Source organism: Amblyomma maculatum, chromosome 3 (genome assembly GCF_055883805.1).
Source record: "Amblyomma maculatum isolate TAMU_Amacu chromosome 3, ASM5588380v1, whole genome shotgun sequence".
NCBI classification, from domain to species: Eukaryota; Metazoa; Arthropoda; class Arachnida; order Ixodida; family Ixodidae; genus Amblyomma; species Amblyomma maculatum.
In genome coordinates, this window is record NC_139346.1 from 187,937,199 (window position 1) to 187,957,779 (window position 20,581).

Here is a 20,581-nt window from a genome sequence, read left to right on the forward strand (position 1 = left end):
CTGCACACAGTGTAAATATATTTTGTTGGGCAGAGACTCTCTGAAACGCTGAGCAAATAATTCCTGTTGCAAGCGACCAATTCATGAAGTATTACGCCTGTACAGCCAGAGTTTTCCAAGCCGGTTTCTCAAATATTTGACAATATTCGCTTTGGGGGATGGCTTCGAACTGACTGAATTTAATGTCCTGAGGCACTACGGGTAGGAGCTTTCGTTGTCTGGACGTATTCGTGCCACGCACGGCGTCAACATTTTATTATTTTTTCTACGAGGACCCGAGGTAAATTTTTCCATCAGCAGTGTGTGTGTGGGAGAGGGGGCGGAATAGGAGGATAAGAGGGGGAAGGGAAGGGGTTGCTTCCTGATGCATGTCTAATAAGGAAACAGCACCATCGAACGAGAAGAGAGTGGTTTTGAGGAAGGTGTAGCTAGGCTCAGCCCCCTCCCTTTTGGATAGTTGCCTAACTCATGCTTTGACAATCACCTTACCTAACCGCACCTCGTTGATATCGTTCCCTGCGGAGCTAACCGAGCTGGCACAAATCGACCGCTCTAGATATTCTGCCGCATCCTGTGTTTCGTTTCCTCCATATATATTTCCTTTCCCCTATGCCGCTCGATGGTTCAGGTACCAGCAGTCCTTGGTAGAACGGTATATCATACACTGCCTGCACAACGGATGTTTTTCTTTCATTTACAAAGGACAATGACACCAGCGCGACTGAGTCTTGTACATTTACGGACGGGTAAAACAAGATAAAGAAGGGGGAGGGGGGTGGGGGGGTGCATGGTGGCAAAATGACGATGGCCCAACGAAGAAGAAAAGCGGAAAGCCAGACCGCGCGCATTTTCCTTTGTTTTTATACATTTTGGATTTTACTCAAACTCCAATATGACCACTTTAGCATCGGACCCAGGCTGGACGGTAGGCGCCCACTGGGAAAGCTTATATGTACGAATAACGCGGAGGCCAGAGAGGCCATATATCGTATTCATGCTCTTCGGAAACGCTTTGGCCAGTAATGAAAAAAAAAAAAAACAAAAAAAAACAGGACCTCTATTATTCACACTGCTCACTGTATACCCATATCTCAATAAGGATAAACGAAGAATTGGGGAAAACGGATGCCATGCGGAGCGAAAATTGAAAGACAGGCTGCTTCGGTGGTAACCTTAAAATGCGATAAACAGATCTGCCATCTAGACGGCCTGCTTTTTTTTTTTTTGTTTTTGTATGCTTTTTGTGACTTTTTTTTTTTTTTTTAGTCGTAATCGTATATCCTTAGGAAACGTGAGTTTGTGTAGTAAAAAACGCAGCTAGTGTACATATAGCATTCTCTGGCTAGCAGAGACAGCTTCACAAAAACTATTTCTCGTTTATAGCCACTTTACTTTTTGTTTTTGGTAGGGTATACGTTTGCGTCGCATGAAGACGAAAGCATTCGCTCCTCGAGACGAACACCCGAAAAAAAAGCCGCAGAAATGACGACAAAAACGACGTCTGCGCAGCCATGGTGACGTCATGAAAATGCAGCATTCGCTGCAGTGCTGGCAATCACCATATACATGCACGCTACACGTGTAAAAGTAGAAGAGGAATAGCCTAAAGTGGAATTGCTTAAGACGAATTCGCCTAATCAAAGCGGCTGAAAATAAACTGCTCGCGACTACTTTTTGTTCCTCGCAGCACTAGGAGGTTCAGAAAACCTAACTGGAGAGTGCAAGAGGGGACACACGCTACATTTAATATTATTTTCAGTTTACCGAGCATGGTGCTATAACTGGCAGCACTTGAAGACGAATACTGTGTTTTCTTCAAGTATGACTCTTCACCTCTCTTCTCTCCGTGGGAAGCTTAACCACAGAGCCTCGAAGCAAGCAAGCGCGTACTATGCACATAAGAAAGCAACTCACATTCTCAAGTGGTGCGCAAGATTTACACCGCCCTATTTCCCTTGCTTAGGTCTGAGGCCATATACTTGACCATGCGAACGAACGAATGGAATGATTTGAATGAATGATTGAATGAATGAATTCAAAAGACAAAATTGAATTTAATACGCATACTGACGTATGTAGAACCACGGAGGCGCAATTTGCTGGCGAAACAAAGCATGGTATTCGCACTTCAATGCAGTCGAAACAAATTAGCCGTGCCTAAGCAGGATATATGTACCTAATCATAATGAAATAATTATCCGTGAAGACTTGCGTCTCCGCCGTCAGCGAGGAGCATGCGCACGCACGGTAAGGACGTTTAATTTAGAACTAGTACCCTTCATAAAACGCCCTCGCGCATAACCTCTTGGCTCTTGGCACCTGTGCTTTCGTGTGTATTCATCGTGGTCAAAGCGGCCTTGGTAGGCTTTGACTGCTTCGCCGTCGACTACTTTAAAACTCCGGCTAGCTCGGCTCGTCGTACGAGGAACCTTCGATGAGAGAACTAGCAAATAAAATCAGCAACTGCCAAGTTATAAAACGCGGCGATAACTAAGCAGGTGCACCCTGCTGTCGTTATGCTCGCAAGTTACGTATAGTTGCGCTAAACTGGGGAAAAGATAAAAAACAACAACAACTAACTAACAGTGTGCAAACTATACGAACCTGCTGCGCACTCACATCAACTTCCTTAGCGCAAGCAGGAAGGGCTTATCTTTTACCATCTTGCAAACCACTCTCGCTTCTTCCACTATCTTTACTTGCACTAAGCCGGCGCCTGTGGTGTGACTCGATGCCCACGGTGGGCTTTGTCAAGAGAGCCTAGCTTCGTAGAGTGATCACGATGCCCGCTGTGGCACTCCTCAGTGGCAGGCAGCATTGAGACGGTGACAGGGGCCAAAACAATTCCAAGAAGGGTAGACCGAAAAACAAAGGAAAAACAAAAACAAACCGTTACTTTAAGCGCCGCGTACGCCAACAGCGCTGCAGGTATGCTCCGCCAATTAAGGGCGACAATGAGAAGACAACAAAACGCTCGCGATGAGCTCGCGCTTGTACGCCTAGCTGTCACGCATGGTCCCCACAAGTAAGGTCTGTTGCGGGCACGGTTTCAGCATTCCCGTGACTAGCTGGGCTTACTCACTCTCTATCTCTCTCTCTCTCTCTTTTTCTCTCTCGGAAGCCAATTAGGAAAATTCTCCTCTTCTCCAAGAGACCGGTCGTCGTCTCCGGCCAGGAAAGAAGTAAGCTGAATCGGCGGGAGGCCGCTTCTAATTGACCTGCGCGAGCGACTCCCCTTGGCGTCGCCGAATGCATATACGTGCCAAGGCAGCGCGTGCAAGCACGCGCACGATGGGCAGTTAGCCAAGTTGAGTCGGTCGCCGACTCCAAGGGGGGTCTTTTTCCGAGACGCGCTCTGACGGTTTCCTTCGTCAGTGAAAACAGGCACCGAGAATCGAATTCACGAGGACGATCAGCTATCGGCTATCAATGTGCTGAAATTGCGACTCACTTCTTTAAGTGACTCATAGCTATGCGGTTACCAGCAATGGATCGTGGTACGCGACGGTCTCCCAAGCGTGGATGGAAGACCACCGTCGTTTATGTAGATGTGTGAAAGGGAACCGGGAAATGGTTTAATTCACGAAGTCCCGTTCAGACCACTCGAACGGATGGCTGAGGGTGAAAGGTGCCGAAAGGAAACGAGGCTGCCGGGCAGAAGGGAACTGCGAAAGTGGTGATATCTACAGTTCCAACAACGCTGCCTCAGCGTGTGTGTATTTCAGGAAACCAAAAATACAGTAGAGGTATCCCCCCTTCCCCCCCCCCCCCCCCCCCCCCCCCCCCCCCCCAAGGAGACCAAACAAAGAAAAAGGGCAGAAAGAACTAAAGATTATTGCAAAAACGATGCAAGAAGCGGTATATTTCAGCAGAAAGCGTCAGTAGGGAAGCTATAAAATTTACGGTTCATCTCTCCATGCATTCTGTATATGCATGATAACAGTCTGTACCCGCGCCAACTTGCGGCGAATGAAAACGTGATTTTGTGAGAACCACGGTAGCCAGCTTGGTGCCCATCAATCGTTTCACAAGAGCTATAGACAAAAACTGTTACCATGAAAAAAGAATGTATTGTTTTTTATTGTCTTTTTCTTCATCAGGCATTACTCTGCGGATCGCAGTACGGGCCACTGCACGTTTTCGGCGGCCCGGTATATCTCCGGGAGCAGCTCCTGACCAGTTGAACGTGTTCTTCGCATCCCCACCATTAATCATCACACGACGCCGCACTGGGCGCTCTCTCGCAAGAACAGGGGCAAGAAGGGGGGGGGGGGGGGGGGGGGGAGATGAATAAAAAAAAGAAACTGGGACACCTCGTCCACAGAGATAGCCCGATAAAAGTGGGGGCCTCGCTTTCCACTTCCGTTGGCCGAAATGCAGCTCTCAGACGGCAACAGTGACCGAGCGACAACCATTATTATTTCATGGAAAGGGGGAGAACGTGGGGGAGGGGAGGGTAATGCGGCAGCCGCATATGCGTCGTCGCTTCTCTGCTGATTTCATTAATTACCACGTGGCACGCCATTTGCCTGCCGACGCGTTGGTCGAGCTGTGGAGGAAGCGAGCGCGGACGCCTTAATTCATCGTGCCTTTCACCAGTTCTGCGGCGACCGTTTCATTCATGAAACGGCCCGCAGAAGCGCGCGCATGCATGCACCACTGTGGAAATAACGTCCTATTTCAGGATGCGCATGCCGACGGGTTGGAATCCGGTTTCTATCGAACTCGCTCGACCTCTCAGCGCCGCTTCCACGTGTACGCAAGCACAATGCCGAGGAAGCAGCAGCTTGCTGCCGTTTTAGAGCTTGGACCGTTCTGCATGTTCAAAATGTGCTAATTGAGACTAACCGCATCACTTATTGTTCGCGAACGACGATTAGTCATTGAGAGACTGGTGAGTGCGGCTGATGATCCCCTTGCTGTTAATCAAGGGGAGAGATAGTTGTGCCTGCGTTAATCCTAAAAGCACTGTCGCCCCTCTCTGTACTATTTCCAGTCATCTGTGGCTGGCTAAACCACCATGCTGCCGGCAGCTTGTCATCGCGCATCAGGCTAAAACACAATGCAGCGATTCGACTCATATTTTAAGTCGTGTAGACCTCTCAGCGTGGTGCCTAGTCTTCTGATGACGCTGGCGATAACCCATCGGCAGTCCCATGAAACGAGCCTGGGCCTCTCTCGAAGAAGATGGCTTTGATGACAATACACGAAAGTAATGTTGACAGCAGAATGACGAGCCTCGTAAATTACGATGCCAACGAGCAGGGAAACAAAAGATATTTTCGTCGCAACCACACTGCAACAGAAGTAGGTACCGAAGCAAAGAATGACACGTGATCAAAGCATTAAAAATTTGCGCACCGATAGTGACCCAGAAAAGTGTTGCGTCACGTAATGGCCGCATATTTTGGTGCCAGATGCGTTTTAACGACGGAACTCTTCTGTTCCTGTACGCTGGGGCCCTGTACGTTTTCGTTTGGAACACCCATCCAACCAGTTCTTCCGCTATGCCAGTCAGACCGGCATCAGGGTGCTGTAGAAATGAGTGACCGCTGAGGAAAACTATGCACTTCCCGTTATACCTTGGGAGTGGCTGTTTTAGGCTTGACAGTGTAGAGCCAGCGGTCGTAGTGATGATTCAGCGATTCCATAAATGTTTACTACTCAAGTACAGTCCAAGGTCTGCTGGTGTGCCTCCAAACGATGCACTCACCTTCACCCCTCGGACCGCGAGCTTTATTATGGTGCAGCGACGTTCTGATGGAGTCCGCTGGCCGTGGTCTCATTTGAATAGCAGGGAAACGTGGCAACAGCCTTCTCATTTATAGTTCCTAACGCATTACAGCGTGGCCATAAAGTGGTCATGCAAATGGGACCGCCAGCATCGCGGATGAGCCGGATACGTTGTACCAGCATCGCGAGGTTCTTCGGGTTAGCTTCAAAGCTGCAAACCATCGCACGGCTGTAATCATTGCTTCCAATTATAGCGCAGTCTGAGTGACGGGGAAGGAAGATGAAGAAAAGGGGGACGAGACAAGACGCGCGAGCAGGATGATTAAGACCGCGCGAACACGGTACAGTCCTTTCTTCTTCCCTCGCCGGCCTGGTCAGCCGCGGGTCTTTCCCGGAGTGTCTGGGTCGCCCACGCCGACGCGGCATCTCACGCGCGCCAGGCGCGCCAACGTCGTGCCCGCCACGCGTTCTCCTTTGCGGGGCGGAAGCGAAACGCCGAGCTTCGTGCGAAAAGAAGAGGGACGCGCACCTGCGCTCACAGCACGCGTCGAACAACTATTTTATTTACGGCACATTCGTCCCTGCAGCGATTGTCCATTGTCTTCTACCTTCATTGGTGTTAATCATCGTGTCCTCCCAGCTCCCCCTCACCCACTCTCCACCCCGCCTTACCTCGCACTAGTTGTGCCTTTTTCCTGAGCTTAAAGCGCCCACGTCATGCGCATGCTACACACTGGAAGTCCAGTCACGGTTGCTGTGCTGATGAAAAGTCTTTTTAATCAGGCGTCTGTAGCAGTTGGCACAAGTTCTTGCAAGACGGTTTACTTTCCTTCTAACGGCCTCGGAGACTTTGCGCAACAGTCTAATCTTTAGTGCGTAGCCCAAGCGACAGTTGCCAACTCGGCAAGCTTGACCAGAACCATACAGTGGAGGCAACTCTGAACAAGGCGTACAATACGTATTGAAGGCGTCAAATCCAGTGAATTACGCCCTAATTTATTCGGAATAACGAGGATTATATAGCCATTACTTGCACCGGCATTTTTTTTTTTTTTTTTTTTTTGTTACTACCCGCTCCGACGCGAACCACTAGCGCACTGGACTACTTACGCCGCTAGCTGATAGCTCCGATATCCCGCCCGAGAAGTCGCGCACATTATAAGGCGAAATAACGAAACAACGATTTTATCTTTTTCGACGCACTGTGAAGAATATCGGGTGGCCGAAGCTAATCCGAGGTCCCCCCCCCCCCCCCCCCCCCCCCCTCTCCTGCTACTCCATCAGAGCCTGTGGGATCGAAGCGTAAAAATGCATTAACCATCTCAGCTAATAACAGATCGCATTCGGAGCCTTTGGGCATTCTGCAGTGGTTTACGCGGCCTGGTAAAAGTACGAAACGTGTTTCTCTTTTCACGACCACCCAGTAGATTGCGCATCAGGTTAGCTGGTCACTGCGGCTAACGAGCTCCGTATGCATTCGACGTGGAAATTCACGAACGTGGGCACCTCAGCATTCACACGTTCTGCACGAAGCTCAGTATATTAGAGAGTGGACCAGACATACTAGAACGCGGCCTATAGAGCAAAGCAGCTAGGTGCCTGCATACTCTAGCGCAGCTTATGCATTGCTAACCACGAACTCTTCTAAGAGCCTCATCGTCCTCTGGGTGCGAATGGGCGGAATATGTTTGCGAAAGAAACGGGACGAATGCAAGCTTGCTCTTCTTCTTGCCTTAGCAGCAAGGCGAGCAGCAACGTGGCCGACCCGCCGTGGTGGGTCAGCAGCGGTCGTGGCACTGCTCTGTTCACGAGTCAGCTGTTTTGATACGGGGAAGCGGCGGCGGGCGCATTTCGATGCGGGCGAAATGCAAACATGCGTCCTCGCCAAGTCTTCGCGAACGATAAGGAACCTTAAACGGACGATGTTAATCCTACTCCTTGCTCGAGTATAAAGCAACTCTAGAAGCGCGCTCTGTATATGGTTTTAGGACGCTAAAACGCCAGTTTGCCTTAAACAATGGCTTTCCAACAGCCCCAGTCAATCCGGGCTCCAAAGCCAGTCGCGCACTGGGCAGAAAGTCCGGGAAACACGGTAAGGAAGTACGAAACAGAATAGAATCATGTATTTTTTTGTTTTTTTTTTCCGGATATTTCTGCTGTGTAGCCGAAATTCTTGAAAAGAGAGAGAGAGAATTAAATTCCCGCCTCGTCCGTCGTTCAGCTTCTCTCTACCATCTCTCTCCATTCCCAGCATGCCATCGATGCACTATGTTCAGAGCAGTAGCGCAGTGCGGCTTACGGCTAAACCATTCGCCGTTCCTAGCCGTTCCGACTTGAAGTTAGCCGCTCTCTCAGTCACAGCATGCGAAAAGCATCAACAGCATCAGAGATGAAAAAGCGTCCGCGTGATTAGGCGCTGCTGTTAATACAGGCAGCTAGGCTCTACAGCTATAGCTGCAGCTCGGGCAAAGACGCAGTCAGCGGACGCTGTTTTCGTCAGGAAGGCGGTGAAAACACGGAGGACCTGACGGGAGCAGCTGTTGTCCGAAGGCGCCTCCGGGGATCGTGGAAAAATATAAACAAATGAATAACGCCTCGTAGGGGGGAGGCCGCATGGAAGCCTGTAGCTAAGCCCGCTAGAGTTTGACGGTGTTTTGCACAGGCATGGAAGCGTACGTGGCGCTTCTCATCGGTGTTTTGTTTTTTCGTTGGCGGGAGAGCGCAGCTCTCGGTGTAAACTGAATGCCATTGTATCCATGCAAACTTCGCTGTGTGATTTGCAGATTATGCGACGCGATACGGGACGCGCACCCACCGTCGTATTCTATCGAACAAGTTTACCTCGAGCGTTTTCCAAGTAAATAAAGCACACTCGTCTCAAAGCTCAGCCAATTTTGCGTACTATTTGTTCCAGTTCAACGGGTTCTCCACTCCTGAAAGGCCGCCGAGGAAACAGGTCGGGTGACGTGTACGCTCCTATAGCAAAGCGAAGTAATAATAAAGGTTCAGGAGCATAGTAATTCGCCTATGAAAAGTGCAAGCGTAACACGTGACAAATAACGTGCTGCCTACAACTAAACGTATTCTTGGAGAAAATATCTGCGCATCGCGATGGGACTGCTATAAGCTAAACTACTGGGAAAGTGAAAGTCACCATTAGAGCAGGCTTAGCTGAGTGTACGTCAAAAACAAAATAGCCAAGCAATAATAATGCATAAACTACTTTTTGCAAGCTGATGATCCGTTCGCGCAAAAAAAAAAAAAAAAATCATGCGCGAAAAAGCAAGCTACGATATACGTTTCCATTACTTATATATATTTTTTTCGGTATACGTACTCAGAACCTGCTATAAAGCGCTTTTCCTTCTTCGAATTCACTCGTCTTTGTTCGGCGCCGTTGGGAATGGTTAAGTCCACCATAAAAAGCACTCAGCGAACCTTTCCGAACACAAAGAAAGCGAACTTGCCTGCAGATTTTCGCAGCCTCTACACAGTTGCGGTGCGCTCTAAAAGCCGCAAGCCTTTAGAACTCCTTCGCCAAAGCTCCAATATCTGGCTCGCTCTTTCTCGTCTCGTCGACTGCTCGAATCTGCTGCTACTTTTTCTCTCACCTTGCATTTTTTATATCCAGCGCAAAAGGCAAAGAAGCAACGACGCGAGAGAGACCCTCCTAGTGCGGCACGAGCCGATTCGTCGAGCTCAGCTTCGCACGATGCACCAAGAAGAACGGGCCGCATTTTCTAATGTAAACAGCTCTTATCGGTCGTCCCGGCAGGTTTCTGTCCAGTGTGTAGTCAGCTGGGTAAATCAAAACTCCACGGCGACAGAAATCTAATCTTATCGCACCGCGAAGAAACCCGAGAATAGAGCAACGAATGCGTATACACACTGTTCGTGTCGCCGCCATGTTGGCAACGCGTCGCCTGCCTTTATTGAAGGGCATACGACGATTACTGTGGTGTGCTTCCTCGGGCTAATCTTTGCGGTTGGCGACGTTTGGAAGATGCGTGGGTTGCTTAACACTTCGCAGGCTGGCACACTCACTCTAAGCTAAATGCACGCAAGGAAGGAACACCTCAAAAATGCATTTATCAGCCTTAATTAACAGGTGGTCCCAACACGGAGCGCCATAAGCACCGAATGAATTTATTAGAACTGTAAGAAACTACACGTAAGCATAAAAATGCTTAGCTACCGCCTTGTTCCGAACACATGTTCCGCAGCGAAGCAGTGGTTAGGGCTGCTGTGCACTGATGCGGGATTGAATCTCGGCCGCTTTTCGATGGAGGAAACAAGCAAACCACCCGTGCTGTGCGATGTCAGTACACGCTAAGGAACCCCAGGTGGTCGACATTTCTGGAGCCCTCCTCTACAGCGTCTTTCATAGTCTGAGTCGCCTAGGGACATTTAAGCCTTTAAACCAAACCAAACGCTTCAATTAACTAGGGACATAAGATGGGGTCGACGCGGAAAATTTCGCACTGTAAAAAGTTTTGCCTACGTTATTTATTAACGATTGCTTGTAGCGGTATTTCCGTCTTAGCGTCTTCATTATAATTGTTTAGATCGAGTGTTTGCCTCGGTTCGTATAATTCCTATACGCTTATTCACTTCGGTTTCCACATAGGGAAACGCTGCGGGCGCATATACGTGATTATCTATAGCGCGTCCGTCTCAAACGGGAAACAAGGAAGCAGGACGCGATACACGGAATGGGCGCGTCTTCGGTGACTTCACTGGGAAAGTGCGACTGACAAATAACCAGAGGCGAATCAGCTCGGGCACACTCAAAGTTCCCAGTGCGCTTCAACGGAATGATCGAGTTCATTTATATACCTAGATGATAGAATAAATAATGGCATGGTAACGAACGCGACACCGATCGCGTATGCAAAGCACATACGAGATTCAGAGCGCTGCGTCTTCAATCAGCTGCGAAAGCGAGATGGGCACGCATGTGTCGTATATGTGTGCATTGTGAGATAGCATCTGCCTTCGCGGGAGTAAAAATGGCCCCTCAAAAAAAAAAAAAAAAGCGCTATGAAAAAAATTCACTAGCGCGAAAACGAACCGCGGCCTGCAGACTGGAAATTCCGCGTAAGACAGCTGCTGCATCTATTTCGTGAGTTGACAAACTCATCCTAGCCAGCTCAATACTTTTATAACATTATTTGAGAAATCTGCGGAGAAAACTCAGCGAGTCTTACGCCTATCGTGCCAGTATGGGCACCGCGCTTAATGCGGTGCATATATCTTTCTCTTTCGTGCCCCGCCGGGGTGGCGTATAGTGGTTGCGGTGCTCGACTACTGTGCTCAAGGATGCGGAATCGAATCCCGGCCTCGGTGGCCGCTTTCCGATGGAGGCGAAAAGCAAGACTCCCGTGTGCTGTGCGATGTCAGTGCACGTTAAAGAACCCCAGGTGGTAGAAATTTCCAGAGTCCTCCACTATGCGGCGTCTCTCATAGCCTGAGTCTCTGCTCAACCCCACAAACCAAACCAAACCTTTCTTCTTCCTGTTCGGTAGGAACTACCGAAGTTTGACTTTAGTACGAAACGCCGTTCACGAAGCGACACATAAGAGCCTATAGTCCCAATTCTACGGTGACACAATTAACAACGGTAATCCATTCCCTTGCTAGAATTTTAGACAAATCCGGCCAGGTGGACGTTATTTTTTTAGACTTCAGGAAAGCCTTTGACCTTGTTTCACACTGTAAGCTTATTGAAAAACTTAAAATGATTAACCTTCCTCCTTTCATTATTAACTGGGTTGCTGCGTATGTCACTGATCGTAGACAGTTTGTTAATATTGATACGTACTACTCCCATGAACTTCCAGTTACTTCCGGCGTTCCTCAGGGCAGTGTGCTAGGACCACTGTTGTTTTTAATATATATTAATGACATTGTGAGCGTTACTACCGAACCCGTCCAAATACGATTGTTTGCAGACGACTGCGTGCTGTTCAGGGAAGTGTCAAGCGAGGATGACCAGATAACTCTTAACAATAATCTACAAAATATTCTTTCCTGGTGTCATTGTTGGGATATGCAATTGAACGCTGACAAAACAGTGTATATGAAAATAACCAAGAAACTTAATAACCTTTCTTTTCCCTATGCCCTCGGGACAGAACCACTAACCGAAGTCAGCGAGTATAAATATCTTGGCGTCACACTAACAAACAGCCTAAACTGGAACACTCACATAACTAACGTATGTGACACAGCTTTTCGGAAACTTTGCCTTCTCCGTCATAAATTGAAACATGCCCCCGCCGAAACTAAACTTTTAGCTTATACATCATTAATAAGACCAAAACTTGAATATGCATGCGTAGTATGGGACCCTTATACCAAATCTAACATTGACGCTGTCGAAAGAATCCAGCGTAAGGCAGTCAGGTTTATTTTTTCGAAGTACCGTACAACTGATTCCCCGACAGCACTAATGAAACAACATGGTATACCGACACTGGAACTGAGAAGAAAAATTCAGCGCTTAAAATTTATGTTCCTTCTTAAAAATAACCTTCTTGCTCTAACTCCTGATCCGTACATAACACCACTTACTGCACGCCGAACACGACATCGACACGATGACTCTCTAACGCCATACAGCACCAGAACTAATGTTTTTAAATATTCTTTTTTTCCTCGCACGATAACAGATTGGAACAACTTACCTCTGCCTCTTCTAGCCAGTGTTGATTCAATTGAAACCTTGAATTGCTCTTGAATATTTTCTTGTCTGCTTTTTGGTTGCCCAAACTGATAGTGTTTTTGCCTTACTGCAAGTTTCACATTTCATTTCATTCATTGGCTTACTTCTGTTGTTTATGTTTCACTTTCCCAAATGAAGAGCTCGGTTTGCATTTCGTTTAGTCCTTGTTTTGCTCATGTTCTACTGCCCATAGAACAAGTGTTTTGAAATTATTATTTGTTATCTTCGTTCTATACGCTGATGTCATTTGTATGCCCCTCCTGCTTGGGCCGTAAAGGCCTGCAGTATTGAATAAATAAATAAAATAAAAATAAATTCTTCCGCCTTCTTCTCTCGCAGTGGAAGATAGCACAGCAGACTTCGCGCATGCTAAGCAAGCAAATCAGCTATTATTTTACGTGTCAAGCCTGTTATTTGTATAATTCATTTTCCATGGACACGTTCATGAATTTGTTAACCACCGCTCCTGCACCTTCTTTGCGTGCTCTGTACAAAATTATCCCGAATCAGCAGGTATTTGTCCAAGTGTACCGAACCTGTCAGTGATTGAATTCATCGTTTCGGGTGAATTTCGCATGCTTTATGTCGCAAGTACAGAGTTATTATTATTATTATTTTTTTTTTTTTTTTTTGGTACGCCATGTAGCAGACGCAGTGGAATAATATTTCGCGGTGCAGTGAGAGGAGTAGAATTTCTCCCGCTATTTTCGGGCAAACACAATTTTCCGCCAGAAGTAATTTTATTTCTTCTGATTGCCAAGAGTAATGTGCACCATCGAAAAAGCAGTTAATTTGCCCCATCCTCCGGTGAGTTCACTTATAAGCCTCAGCGTTTCCACTTCGCTATCTCCGTCAATTATCCATTGCACATGGACAAAATTTTGCACATCCGCGCAAAAAATTATCAGCTAGTAATTTGAGATGGAAAACTAAAAAAAGAAAACAATGTTATGGATCGAATAAGCTATACTATTTCGGCGCAGAAATATTGCTTTCCGATAATGACAGAAAACGGCGTCTGAAAGGATTGACCGTAACAGAGAAATTGACTAAAATGCCACTTTATTACGACAGCACCAGAAGGCCATCGCAACTAAACAGCAAACATGAACAATGATAAGCGGTTCAGGAAAACGCAGGGAATGCACCATAAAAGAGTTGCAGGGGCCCGATAGAAAGGAATATGTATATATAAACTGCAGTCGATATACCTAAACTGGCCAAATGTGAAGTATGCACGAAACCACGTCACGTTTCATTTAGCTCCCAGCTCAAGGCCAGGGCTTCAACTTCAGGCTTCAGGCGAAGATCGGTGAAACTGCGGTGGCAGCTAGGGACCCCTGAGGTAGTGCGATATATATATATATATATATATATATATATATATATATATATATATATATATATATATATATATATATATATATATATATATATATATATGTCAAGCGATCCTTAAATATATATATATATATATATATATATATATATTTAAGGATCGCTTGACATACCTTAAGATGACAGTGCGATATAGCTGTTTTGCTGTTTGTTTGGATCCATGCGCGCGAATGTAATTTGATGCAGACGAGGACATGCAAGGCATATAGCAAGAGAAAGTGTTCGATCCCAATTCGTGGGTATGCGCCATTGTTTAAGGGCACAATAACATGTCAACAGCAAGTCGCAATTAAACAGGCGGGGTGATCGGCAGCAGCGATAGCTGCGAGGTTCCGTAAACTCGCTTTCCTCGAGAAATTTTTCAGTTCGGATCCGTTCAGAGGGCTTTCATTCTTTGGTAAGGTGAAATGTCGAGGCTTCCTAAGGATACCTATCGGTTTTCCGATTTACCTCACGAAGCTGCGCTTTGGCACTAAATATGTCCCACACAGCGCTTGTATAGCTCAACTTCCACACAAAGCGCGTGACGCAACACTGCGTCGAATCTGTAGCCCCAGATACCTTAGCACTGCTGGTACCTTGCTATTGTTAACACGACTCTTATTTCTATCCATACTCCACCACTTTTTGTTCCAGCTGATAATGATTGCTTGCGAGGCAGTTTTGTGAACACATCACTGCCAAAAGGTATAGCACTGGATTTTCGGCGAAATCGGTATTTTTCTGCTTTCCGAGAGACACTCTTGGTGAAGAGGTGAGGTTAAGGTTTAGGCCATCGCACGTCGGCTCCTCCCTAGCACCTGTGACAGAACAAAGCGCCTCATTATCAGCGACGCATCGAGATTAAATCCACGCGCTTCCACGCCTAAAACTCCCACGAAAGCACGAAAAAGAAAGCAACATTGACAAACCGGACTTTTGTCCAGGATCTACCATGGTTGCCTGAATAGCTAGTGTGATGTGGCTATTTATGGACGGGCGCCTGTCACGGCCTTTGGGAAACAAATTATGCCTGCGAATAATGCATGCACTCTTGATCTATAGTCCTGAATATTTTAAAGGTGCCCTCGTTTGCAGCCACGTAAGAGACAGACATATATAAAAAAGAAGAATGTCCCTTCCTTCTTGGTTTTAATCTTGCACAGAGTTAAACAGTCGTTTGGCGGAGGTCTTCTCTCGGCTTCCGTCTTTTCGATGGTCGTACTTGGCGTCTGGAGGATTACGAAACTGCCTCAGCCGCGGAGGTAATTAAAGACCTTTACTGCGGGGCACTGCGCGGACTGCCTCTATTATGCAACACAGTATATAACCAGCTTCCGTTTCTGCCATACTTCTTTATACCCACTTTGTGCACTCCTTACTTGTTTGGTACGGCTGAGTATAAAGTGACTGCGGGGGAAAGGCTATGCGCGAAGCTCATAGCCCACCTTCCCAGAAGAGAGAGCCGCGGGCGGGCGTGTCCGCGAGGCACCCATTTTTTTTTTTTCTTTTCGCTGTATCGTGACTGCGACTGCGTGTTCCGGAGAGCAAACCAATGGAGCGATAACAAGGCGGCTTTCTCACATACTACAGCATCCTCGCCTCCTTCCCTCCTCCTGTAATGGAGTCCCCTCTCTTCCGGCCGAAGATCCTGCATGATGCGCGCCGAAAGCTCATTCGCTCGCCCAAGCGTTAAGCGCGCGACACTACCGCACATCCCTGTGCGTTAGCTCGCTTCCTCGAAGACCTCATGAAGCTCAGGAAGTTTGTGCAACTTTGCTCTGAAAACATCGTCCGCGCCCTTCCGCGCCTCCGAGAGTCGTGCTGCTGTGGAGAGGGACGCGTCATCTCCATTTCCACCTCCCCTGGTGCAGCTCTAGGTAGTGCCGAGGTTTCATATAGGCAGTGCATCACCATACGGCGATCTTGACCGTCGTACGCAAGCAGCCTTGAATGTGAGAAGAAGAAAAAAAAAAGAAAAAGAAAAAGTTGACAAGAAAAGACTCAGTTATATGAAAGGAGCTGTTCGTGACGGCGGTAACCAAACGCTGTCCGGTTGCTGTAAAAAGGCGGCAGCCACCGCTTAGGCAGCACCACCTAATGCTGTATAGCGAGGTAATGCACTAATGCCTACGTCTAACAACACCTAGACACTATAACGCCTGGAGCCAATAACAGCTTAGTGGTGCTGACTCGTGCCGCAGTGCCAAGAAACCAATTTCTGCGGAATTGGTCAAGTAACATACACGTGAGCATGTTTCAATACGGCTCACAACACTGAGCCCCTTTTTTCCGTCGTATCGACGAAATGACGGGATATAGAGAAATGAAAAGCTCCGACAAAAGAATAACGCTTCCTCCACGAAAGCTGCAGGTCGTTTCGACCGGCGCTATTTCGTCTAAACCAGTGGTAATCGTAAACGAAGTGAATCACCCGCCCTGTTTCGTTACACACATAAGTTTCGGCGTAAGTGGGCAATTCGATGAGGAATGCTATAAAACTGCCGCGTAAATAGCGAGGTATAAGAAAGTTACTACGGAGACAGAGAAGCGCATGTCCCATCTACGTTTGCATTTACTTTGTTTTCAACATCTATTGTGTCTCGGTCTTTGCTTCTCTGTATTTTTTTCTGTAAATACCTCTTGATTGTGCAGTTTTATAACGATCGTCGCTATGTTTTCACAGGCTAAAAACCTTTTCTCACTTTTCTTTTTCTCGTCGTTTACCAGCAAGGCTCGTAACGTAAAGTTAAGCCGCAAAGCCAGCTTCCACCAGTTAATCAGCTTCAGATCTTCGAAAACATGAGCGTTTTCTTGCCTCTCGGCCTCGAAGCGCAGTACGAATACCAACCGGATATATTTCAATACTCCCCTTTTGCTATCTTGAAACAGCATTGTGCTTTGTTCGCCACCTAATCTAGTCTTGGAGTGGAATCTAGCTGTTCTACGGAATACTGTTAGTGCGAAATTTGACGCGCAACATTTGCGCCCTATAAGACTCGTGTAATACCAAAGGAAAGGGATACAGCTGATTTGAGTAGCAAGCTGATATGCGGTGACTGCGATGCGCCGTTCCTAAATATACGGAAGACTGCGTTACTGAGGATATGACATATGGTTTTCTGGAAGGTAACTCTCGTTCTATACGCAGCGCAGCGTTTGTGCAACGTGAATCCCTTCTTACATCTCCTCTGTCCTCTACATCGATGCATAGTTCATGAATTCGATGCTGACGTTTAGGGCAGTCTAGTCGGCGCACACCTGAGAACAAGTAGACGCAGCAATGTTTTTGCATATGGTAATATCACGTGAAACAGTTTCATCACTCGAAGCATGTCCTCGGCACTGGCTTCCCACATTCCTGCGACTCTACCAGTAAGCGATACTTCGACACCTCTATGTAGTACACAGCGCGCGCTGGAGTGCAAACCTGAACGCATAGGAAGGACACGATACGTACCCGTGTTGCAGTAGGTAAGAGGTGAAGTAATGCGGCATTTCAGTGATGCAAACGAGGGTCAGGTAGGTGTAAAGAGTCAAAGAAAAGGCCTCACGCGCTGATTGTTTGAAACGCCGACAGAAGCGTAACCAAGATTACGAAGCCGAGCTCCTGGCTTGCGAAACCGCCCGGGGAAACAATGGAGGGCGGCGAAATTAAACCGCGCCTAACCCTAACTCACCGTGCTAATTACACGAGAAGCCACACTAATCACGCAGGCTACGGGAGGAAAGGCTGAAGGCAGAGCATTGCCATCCCCGTCCGGTTCCCCGGCGCTGAAAGCTGTTCAGCACGCTAGCGCGGCAGCGCGCCAAGCTGGACGCAAAGTTTGTAGTAGTCTGAGGCGCGTTTTTGTTGCTGTTGGTTTTAGCAACACAAGCCTGTATAACGTTGACACGCGGCCGGCGCGTGTTGGCGCGATTAATCTAAGCCGTAGCGGACGAAGTTCCGTCTCAGTCTGCTGCATGTACCATTCAGCTATGCAACCTTCAAGCAGTCTGCACCCCAGGGCGCGAGAGCACCTCGCGTTGACGACAGATGACCGGACGAAGCTGAGAGCACTACTTTCGACGAAATTTCGCTTCTAGGGATGACACACGACTAACTGTTGTCTGTGCCCCATATGGAGGTGACATGCGGAGAAAGGTAGCTCTATCTATTAAGGGCACCGTGTCGTAGCATAATAAAGGAAGTAGTGCAACTATCTCCTCGTCAGTACGCATCAGGAGCTTTCACAATAGTGCGTATGATGCAGTATTTTTGCCAAATGCATTTCCTTTCTATTCCCCTTAGTTGACGCGCGTTTTCTCACTTTCGGGCCGGCGTATTCTGCAAAGCATAACTCGCGCAGAACCCGCTCAGTGCGGCAGTGTTACACAAGGACACGGAAGTGTCACTGACAAGACGTCACGCTGTCACTTACCAGAGCGTCCGCGTCCGACACAGTGGATTCAGTTGCCGGATGTGCCGAAGACGCAGCGGTCAGGAGGAGGAGCAGCTGGAAGCCGAGTCGCCGCGTGCTCTTCGTGTTTGACGCGTGCGGCGGCGGCCCGCGCAGCCCACCACAACTGCGGTTCTGCATTCTCTTCAACGGCGGCGCGTCCTTCTTGTCGTCGACTTTTGCGGCGAGTCGCGGGCCATGCCTCGCCTCAGCAGCGCGAGGAGCCCGCTGCCCTCCGTGTCCGAGTCCGTGCGCACATCATCGTCCCAACGCGCACCCCTCGCTGCTGCCGCTACTCGGCGTCGACGGACCTCCGCTGCCGACGACCGCTTTCGGCGAGCGCTCACGAGTCTCTCCTCCAGCGCAGGCTGCGTGTAGACCCGACGGACGGGCCTCCAAGCGCCGGCGCAGTTGCTCGATGCGCGCGCACGAGGGCGCGCCCGTTGGGCGGGGATTTCTGGGCTTGCTCTGGGGACGCGTAGTACCTAGGGATAATAAGTATGAAATTTGGACTAGTTGGTACGTTCCCGTGAAGTGACAAAAAACGGCGGCCGCTGTGGCGCTTGTCTGCGGTTATTTTTCTATAGGTCCTTTAATTTTTTGCGCTCTCAATTAATGAGTGCCCAGGGAGGCCGTCAGACGAGACGCCCGTTGAGAATGCGCTCTTCCTTCCCCTCTTTCAATCTTGCTTGCTTCCTTCATTCTCTCCTCCTTTTAAATGGCTTCTTGAGGATCATCCTACCTTTTCCCATTCTTTCTTTCAGCGTCACGGTTGTTTTTGTTTTTTTCGTATTTTTTTTTTAAATTGGGCCCAATTCCCAGCTCATTTCGTTTCGATCCCGAGTTTTCTTACCGTTAAACGTCTCTTTCATTACCTTTCTAATCCTCTTCGCCCCCGCGGAGCTTCTGAGGTGTTCGTGAAATTATATTGTCAGCTGCTTGTTTTTATCCGAGCAGTTCAAGTGCTAATAACGCACCCTTTTTTCCTCTTTTTATGTCTCTCTCAGTGATTTTTTTTTTGCTTCTAAATTATTGCAACCCATACTATTTTTTCTCTTCTCTCACTTTCTTTAGCTCTCTCTCCTACATTCTTTATTTTTGTACTGGTTCAAAGGCCCCCTAGAACCTAGCTATCGTGACGCGCGCACAAACTCAGATAATATTCTCACAGTTCTCGCATGCCACGAAAGGGAAAACGGACCGCTTTTTGGTCGCTGCCGTTTTATTTTTGTTTCTTTATCAGCTATAACCTTCATTGCTTTCAGCCTTATAAGGGGGTAATATTTCCGTCCAACACACCACAAGCATACTCCCATATTTGTTTTACTTTTACCTCCCTCTGTCTCCCTTTTTACATCGCTTTCCAATCACCAGAATCAAATCATTTTTTGCTTCTTCTTTTGTAGGCTCCGCCACTGCCTCTTTTTAAAATCCTCTCCATTCCCTGCTGAGCGCAGCTACTTTGTATTCAAGGCACGAGAACAGCCCTCAGCTGCCCATTTTAACTAAATTTCATTTCCCTAAAGGCTGCGCCGTCGTCGCGCATGAAGCTCTAAAATGCTATTCACAGCGACCGGCAACCTCGAACCCAGCCTAGATGAAAAACTCAAGCTCTGACCAGCCGCCTCGCAAGCCACTTTACTTGCCGCTGGACGGAGCAGCGCGCTTTTAAAGGAAACCGCGGCTCCTCATACTCATGGAAGAAGGAAGTAACCGCGAATGAGCCAAAAAAAAAAAAAAAAAAAAAAGAAAAAGAAAAAAAAAAACGAAGAAAAAGAAAACCCAGGTTCCTTAAACAGAGAACGGTGCTTGGATGAACACCGCGCGTTCGTCGTCAATCAAATGTGTGCTCATTTAGCCCACGGGCCATGAGACAACCCTGAATGAACAGAAAGATCTGTAGTCACATTTAAAGAAGAAATAAAGAATAAAAATCCCGAGAACTTAACGCAGCCCACCTCAGGGGCTTTTAATAGTTAATTGAACACTCTTTACCAATGGTGCAGGAATAACGGGGGGGGGGGGGGGGGGGCTACGTTTGATTGTGTAGTGATGCGCCGTTTGTAGCTTTGACGACCTCTGGACTCGTAGCTGTCGATCTTTTTTCAGACCGATTATTCAGTTTGCCTATAGGCTATTTTGACTGCTTTCCCCTGGTAGCATACAGGGCGCACTCCCTATAGGTCTCACAGTGGTAGTTCTTTCTGACATCTCTGGCAAAACCTATTAGAGCATATATGTGCCTACTTCCGAGGCCAGTTTTTTAGCTTGGAGAAGACTATGGTCGATTAAGTGATACTCCTGAAGG

General features: G+C 47.8%; 1 protein-coding gene across 2 annotated transcripts in view; it reads right to left on the reverse strand.

Moving 5' to 3' along the window:
- The window catches only part of LOC146197192 (matrix metalloproteinase-2-like), a 206,076-nt gene extending 187,432 nt beyond the window's left edge, over positions 1–18,644 (reverse strand). For both annotated transcript variants that reach the window (XM_084598980.1, XM_084598979.1), the window contains exon 1: positions 18,256–18,644. In XM_084598980.1, the coding sequence (XP_084455106.1) occupies positions 18,256–18,414 (159 nt within the window). In that variant the 5' untranslated portion in view covers positions 18,415–18,644. The remainder of the gene's footprint in view (positions 1–18,255) is intronic.
- Positions 18,645–20,581: the final 1,937 nt, after the last annotated feature.